A 7,836-nucleotide genomic window follows, 5' to 3' on the forward strand; every position below is an offset into this window, starting at 1 on the left:
CCCCAAATTGGTTAAATTCAATTAAAAAAATGTTAATTTTAAAATTCCTAAATATCCCTTTTTCTTGGCTCCTCCACCTGTATGTTATTTCCTGTATGTGAAAGAATATGCAATTGACAAACGCTTTCGTCCTGCAAAGCCATTCAACTCGCCCTTGCCTGGACTTCTCAAGGTTGAAGCTGTATCCCATTCATTTGCTTGCTGGGTTTAAACTGTCATCGTTCACCATTCCTCTGTTTAAAGTCTCAAAGCACATCCTGACTCATTATACAGGCCCACTGGAGGATGGTCTCACCTCTACTGCTCTTAAAGTAACAGATAAACCCTTCAATCACCCGTTCCCTTTCCTTGTTCCTGTATTTTCGTCCTCGTTTTGCCTTCACAGAGGTTTGTGGTGAATTATTTTCTCTTACTCCAGTCTGTTTTGTTGTATATGGTCTGAGGTTTAAGGTGATTCTTCTTTTGGCCAGTGATCCGTGTCATATTCTCACAGAAAACTGAGAAACTCAGCAAAGCAAAATTCCTTCTTTCTGACAGTGACTTCTGTTAGGGTGTCAAATGTGTGCCTCTTAAACTGACTGACAGCAGATCCACTCCCTTGGCCACTGCTTTCTTGACTATGACTCACACATACATGATTTCTTCTCCACAACCTTCAACAGCACTGACACTCGCTGTAGGTTATTCTGGTAAATCATCATTAAATCAAGAGAAAACAACTACACTTATGGCAGCTCAAGGACTAAGTCACAGAAAGATCTAAATGGCCTCATTTTTTTGGGCTGCTCAGCAGAATGTGAAAATGTCCTTTGATGGATCCATGATATATGAGGGTGCAAACTATTTTATATTCAAACCCAAGACAGCATCCTCTAAAGTTTAATGTATATTTGATTAAATGCAAATCATCTCTAGATTGTTTCATCTTAGGTTTAACATATACAGTGGGTACGGAAAGTATTCAGACCCTCTTAAATTTTTCACTCTTTGTTATATTGCAGCCATTTGCTAAAATCATTTAAGTTAATTTTTTTTCCTCATTAATGTACACACAGCACCCCATATTGACAGAAAAACACAGAATTGTTGACATTTTTGCAGATTTATTAAAAAAGAAAAACTGAAATATCACATGGTCCTAAGTAGTCAGACCCTTTGCTATATGTAAATTATCCTTAAGATTGCTTTAAATTGAACACATTCAGTTACAGTATATGCAAACCATTTCTAAAATTGCAATTAAAAATGCCTCATTAATGAATGTTGTAAAACAACTTGATCATTTTGACATTTAGTAATATGTACAACCAGCCAGTCATTATACCTAAATAAACCAGAAGATGAAACCTTATTATTATTATTTTATTTAACATTATTTAAACAATTAAAATTATGGTTGCAAGTAATCATCTTGACCTTTCATATTTTTTCTTTGCATTTTTCTTTGCAAAAACTATGTTACTGTGAACCAGTGTTATTTTGGTATCATTGATATACTACTGGGTGAATTCAGGGAAAAAAAGGGGGCCACTTTTTGTAAAAAGTATAATTTAGATACCTAGATGTTTTTTTTTCTTTTCTTTGTTTTTTACTTTTGTTAAGGTCCAGCTATAATATTTCAATTTGAATAGAGTCTATATAAAGTGTTATTTGCAAGATATGTACCAATAAACATTTTGAGGTTATGTACTCCAGACAAAAAAGTGAGCCATCCCTTATTTATCAAAAATGATTCTGCATCTTAATTAAAAACAAATAATTTATTAACACATATTATCAGACAAAACATATTTAACAACATATTTAACAAATCCAAAAATATATAACCCACAGGTTATGAGTAAAATAAATCATGTGTAAATCCTCATCTGAATTCATTTGTGAATTCCAAACAACTGAAAGAACATGTTGTGTTGACATTCAATTTGATTAAATCTAAATATCATAATATTCAGAAATCGGAATATTGATCAAATGAACTCTACAATATGTAAAAAATGTGACCATAACACAAGCGACAACAAATAGTCTAAAAAAGTAATAAGAGGAACATTTAAAATGGTAACCATATGTAAAAATATTCTTCTGTCTGTTCTATAAAACCCTTTGAATTAACTTTTTAAATGTGTCCATATTTTAAAGCTTTATATTCTGCATCTACATTTTGCTCCTCTCATCCTTTCTTCACTCCACAGATTGAAATTCATGCCTTGACTTCCTTTCTATTCTCTCTTTCCTTTCTTCCATCTCTGACTTGAATTTCCTGACTGCAGACTAATTTCTGTTTTCTAAAAAAGTAAATTATACATGTCAAACATAAAATAATCAGTGAATGTCAATTTATTTAGTAAATTTCAGTATAATTACAGAAGGTTAAAGATCAGCCCACTTTACCTGAATCCTACCGGCCCACTTTATCTAACACATTCAGCCAAAGTGGGTCAGCAATATTTAAACACCTTACAAGAAAACTAACACATTTTTAAACATTTTGTTCTTTGAATTTTATTCCCTGTTAACCGTGGAAACAAAAACAGCAGGACCTGTCCCAATAATATTTGTTTCCATTATGTGAGCAACCTTATAATTTAGAAATGACACAGTCCTCCTTTGAGGTGTGGCCACACCCACCAGTGTTATATTGCATCAACCAAAACTATTTTATCATTTAGAGAAATAGTGTCTCTTTAAGTAAGAACTATTGTTAAGCTCTGAAAGTGTAAATCCATTGAGCACAGTACAATCAAACTTAAATGGCCCACTTTACCTGAATTCACCCTATAGTTTTTATTTTAAATTCAATTAGATTTTTTTATCTTCTGTTTTCATTTTAATTAACGTTTTAGTAATTTTGTGTATTGTCATTTATTTTATTTGTGCTATGTTTTGTCATATTTTATCAGTTTTTTTAAGTCTATATAGTTTTTATAAAGTTTTAGTTTATTTAGTTTTAGTTATTTTAATACATCATCTTAAACTTAACGAACATTTTTATTTGATCTCATTTAATGTTCGTTTCATTTCAAGTAATGGGAATTTTCTAATGGCAAGTTCACTATAGTAACAGTTCAGATATCTAAACAACAACTAAGCTAATGCCTATGTATTTTATGTAAATACATATGCATATCTCTTTATTTATACAGTTCTATATAGAGTAAATAATGCACAAATCTGTACATAAATCTACTGTTCCAGATTCATGCACATTATTTATTGTTAAGTTTTTACTATTTAAATGTTTTTTTTTTTTTTTCTGTTCTCATGTCAGATATGTATGTATGTATGTATGTATGTATGTATGTATGTATGTATGTATGTATGTATGTATGTATGTATGTATGTATGTATGTATGTATGTATGCATGTATGTATGTACCAGGAGATTCTGATTCTGATGTAAATGTTTTAAAACGTCAAATTGAGCACAAAAATTGAGAAAACACAAACATACAGAAACGCAGAAAAATAACGATAAAGAAGACAAAAAGGTGGAAAAGATGCGACAAGTTCATATTAGCCTAATTAGGAGCTACTATAAATGTTTTTTTGTCTCTACTGTCCATAATTGACCGCCATTAATTTTGCGTTGCTTATCGAGACTCGTACTTGAGCGACGCTCCCTGGCTTTACCAAACGGCAGCTGACTGGATGTTGGAGGACTGAGAGGAGGAGGAGTAGCTGTTGCAGTAACAACATCCTGGATATTGGAGGCTGGCGGCGCACACGGCTACAGAAATAAAGGAGGAACCAAGACGTTAGGGAGGCGGTGGTGGTAATCGCAAATGCCTCAGTGTATAGAAGCACAGACATGAACGTGAACTTGGCAGCTTTCAGGCATTAATTGTGGATTTATGGTCTATGGCGCCGATTGATCCCGAGGCACCGACAAGGCGATGCAGCAGCGGCAGGACGGGATCGGTCCGCTACACGGCTGCCAGCTGAATGCCTTTACTGAGGGAAAACGGCGCAGCACTCGTCCAGCGCAGGCCGGCGTGATTTTTCATTAAATTAGGACAGAGAGGATCAGCCAGCAGCTGCGATACACCCTTGTTTACTTTCATTATTGTATCGGCTCTCGATATCGTTCTCCGGTTCAGAGACGCTGCCACGGCATCAAGCGGATCAGGCCTGGGCTGAAACACCGTGCGCACTTCGCGATATTTACCGTGGAATGTGACGCGAATTCTATCGTTAACAAGGATAACGAAAGCACCTAGTGCTGTATCATTGTGTTTACTATCCGCGTGTCCAGTTTTCTTTATGTTTACTTAGGCGGTGAGGGTGGACTCACCGTTTATCGTGAAGATAACGACTCGACTCGACCCAACCCGCCTTGACACAGAGAAGCTTTCGGATCCAAGCGAGGATCATGGATCGGAATGATAAAAAGACCCTCACGGTATGTGCACACATTTGTTTCATCAATATATAAAAATACTGCATAATGTTAAAGATACGACCGGCGTTTTGAGCATGAACCGCTTGATGAGGCACTGTAATCAAGAGCAAACCCTTGTACAGGTGTCACATTGTCATGCTCACCGCTAAAAGTGTCTCTGTGACGAAATGTATGTTTTTGGTGCATGTAAATTCACATGCTTTGATATAATGGCATTTTATTTGACTCCAATCTACTTGTGTTTAACCAAAGCATGATAGTCCAAACAAGACGTTCAAATAAACAAGATTTAAAAAGTGTTGGGCCATAATGTATGTTTGAACGTCCTCACTATAAATACCCTCTCTTAAATGTTTACCATTTGTAAGGCTAAACCAAAAGTCCATGTATTTATTTATGGGTGGTGTAGTACTACGAAAAAAGCTAAGATTCCTCATTCAATTCCTACAATCAATCACACAAGCTAGAGTGCACTAGAGGACTACATGCACAAGCTAGAGGACTGTACTGTAATGTGTCTGAATTTCATTTATACTACCCATATTCTTACTATATAAAACATTCTTTCGCGAAGTAACCTTCGTTCAAACCAACTGTAGCACTTACTAGACAGTATGCAATTTTAGACTCAGCTACTGTAATCGCTGGACTCCAGCTCTACGTTTTCTATTTTTGACTTGCTAGTGCGAGAAACACCATTCAGAGCAAGGTGGTGTCAAAATAGTATACTAGTAGTTGCATAGCACTCTTACTATTTTTGCGGTATCAATTGCTGCCTTCAAGTGCACGTGGGAACCTCCAAATCTGGCTTTGGTTTTTGTAACATGCCACACATTTAAGATGGAAATAAAACAGCCAAATAACTACGCTTTATGATGCATAGCTTCATCTTTCACTTATTTATGCATGGTATCACAACTGAATGTTAAGCAAACCGTGAAAGTTGAGTGCTTGACGCATGGATACTGACTATATATATTTGTGCTTCCAGCATATTTCAAATCAACATGCCCCTTCCAACGTCTCTCAACTTGGCAACTCGTTTATCATCTATACTTGTTGCGTGGAACTCGTAATTATGGTATTTCCAACACCACTTGAAAAGCATATATTATATTACAGAAATATCAAACCAATTTACTTCTAATAACTACTAAAATGATTACAAGACCCAGAGAATCATGTTAGAGGGCTGGAGCTACCTGTTGTATAGTAACATTTAGACTTATGTCCTTTCTGCTGCTTAACATAAATTGCCATGGAAACTGAAGTTCATTTTTAATGGCAAGCTTCTGTTGAATGCCTCATGATAGTATCTGAAAATGTCTGTCTTTGTTTTCAGAGCAAGTGGAATCAGTTGTGATCTACAGGACAACTCCATTTCTAAGAGATAAGCAGACGTTCGGCAGTAAAGCTCCCATTAACGCAATGAGATAATAGTGTGGCTTACACAAAAACAACCTTGACACTTATCCCACCATATTCCAGTTCATCGTCAAAATATGACCACGCCGGCTCTATTGCCACTGTCGGGACGTAGGATACCTACCCTCTCGCCAGGTGCCTCCTCATTCCCCCATCACAGAGCCACCTTGCGGCTCTCAGAGAAGTTCATCCTCCTCCTCATCCTCAGTGCCTTCATCACCTTGTGCTTCGGAGCATTTTTCTTCCTCCCGGACAATTCCAAACACAAGCGCTTTGACTTTGGTTTGGAGGACGTGTTGATACCACACATCGAGTCGGAGAAGGAGGCCAGGCACAGCAGCAGACAGGTCATACATGGCGTGGGAGCTCACGATGAGCATCGTCACAGGTGAGAGCTCATAGATGGCTTCATCTCCTCAACAAAACCATGTGTTTTTATGTTTGTGTTTATAGGTCAGGAGTTCTCAACCCTGGCCTTCGAGGTCCACTTTCCTGCAGAGTTGGTGACTAAAAACACCAGAAATAAGCTAATCAAAGTCTAAATTCTAAAAGTTTCTGGCAGTTGAATTTGATCAAGGTTGGGGCTGATGGTGCATTCCATTTGTATTTGAAAGTAGGGTTGTGACGGTGAGGAAATTTTCCCACCGGTTAATCGACGTGTGACAACACCGATAATACCGGTATCACCATGGGGGCAGTGTATTAGCAAAACGAATAAGAAAGCTTGGAGGCACCGCATAGGCCTACACCTTGATGTCAAATAAAATAAATAAATTACACAAAGTTTAAATAAAGTAAAAATCAGCAAACACTGCGCAATGAGATAATAGTGTGGCTTACACAAAAACGACCTTGACACTTATCCCACCATATTTCAGTTCATCATCAAAATATGACCACGCCGGCTCTATTGCCACTATCGGGACGTAGGATACCTACCCTCTCGCCAGGTGCCTCCTCATTCCCCCATCACAGAGCCACCTTGCGGCTCTCAGAGAAGTTCATCCTCCTCCTCATCCTCAGTGCCTTCATCACCTTGTGCTTCGGAGCATTTTTCTTCCTCCCGGACAATTCCAAACACAAGCGCTTTGACTTTGGTTTGGAGGACGTGTTGATACCACACATCGAGTCGGAGAAGGAGGCCAGGCACAGCAGCAGACAGGTCATACATGGCGTGGGAGCTCACGATGAGCATCGTCACAGGTGAGAGCTCATAGATGGCTTCATCTCCTCAACAAAACCATGTGTTTTTATGTTTGTGTTTATAGGTCAGGAGTTCTCAAACCTGGCCTTCGAGGTCCACTTTCCTGCAGAGTTGGTGACTAAAAACACCAGAAATAAGCTAATCAAAGTCTAAATTCTAAAAGTTTCTGGCAGTTGAATTTGATCAAGGTTGGGGCTGATGGTGCATTCCATTTGTATTTGAAAGTAGGGTTGTGACGGTGAGGAAATTTTCCCACCGGTTAATCGACGTGTGACAACACCGATAATACCGGTATCACCATGGGGGCAGGGGCGTTTCCTCGCTTTTAAATAGCTTGCAAAAGCGCCGTGCGCATTTTACTTTCACTTTCAAATACCGGCAATTCGGCATAAAGCAATTGTTGCTTTGACTTTGGTTTGGAGGACGTGTTGATACCACACATCGAGTCGGAGAAGGAGGCCAGGCACAGCAGCAGACAGGTCATACATGGCGTGGGAGCTCACGATGAGCATCGTCACAGGTGAGAGCTCATAGATGGCTTCATCTCCTCAACAAAACCATGTGTTTTTATGTTTGTGTTTATAGGTCAGGAGTTCTCAACCCTGGCCTTCGAGGTCCACTTTCCTGCAGAGTTGGTGACTAAAAACACCTAATCAATAAGCTAATCAAAGTCTAAATTCTAAAAGTTTCTGGCAGTTGAATTTGATCAAGGTTGGGGCTGATGGTGCATTCCATTTGTATTTGAAAGTAGGGTTGTGACGGTGAGGAAATTTTCCCACCGGTTAATCGACGTGTGACAACACCG

General features: G+C 38.2%; 1 protein-coding gene across 3 annotated transcripts in view; it reads left to right on the forward strand.

The window, feature by feature from the left end:
* Positions 1 to 3,641: 3,641 nt before the first annotated feature.
* The window catches only part of LOC107724469 (mannosyl-oligosaccharide 1,2-alpha-mannosidase IB-like), a 118,728-nt gene continuing 114,533 nt past the window's right edge, over positions 3,642 to 7,836 (forward strand). For 2 of the 3 annotated variants that reach the window (XM_016533427.1, XM_016533428.1), the window contains exons 1-3: positions 3,642 to 4,402; positions 5,745 to 6,109; positions 7,446 to 7,551. In XM_016533427.1, coding sequence (XP_016388913.1) covers positions 5,905 to 6,109; positions 7,446 to 7,551 — 311 coding nt within the window. In that variant the 5' untranslated portion in view covers positions 3,642 to 4,402; positions 5,745 to 5,904. Of the gene's footprint in view, positions 4,403 to 5,744; positions 6,110 to 6,644; positions 7,031 to 7,445; positions 7,552 to 7,836 lie in introns of those variants that run through there. The other variant, XM_016533429.1, reaches the window with a different exon arrangement.

The sequence above is a fragment of the Sinocyclocheilus rhinocerous genome, unplaced genomic scaffold (assembly GCF_001515625.1).
Source record: "Sinocyclocheilus rhinocerous isolate Xijiao unplaced genomic scaffold, SAMN03320098_v1.1 scaffold64, whole genome shotgun sequence".
NCBI lineage: Eukaryota > Metazoa > Chordata > Actinopteri > Cypriniformes > Cyprinidae > Sinocyclocheilus > Sinocyclocheilus rhinocerous.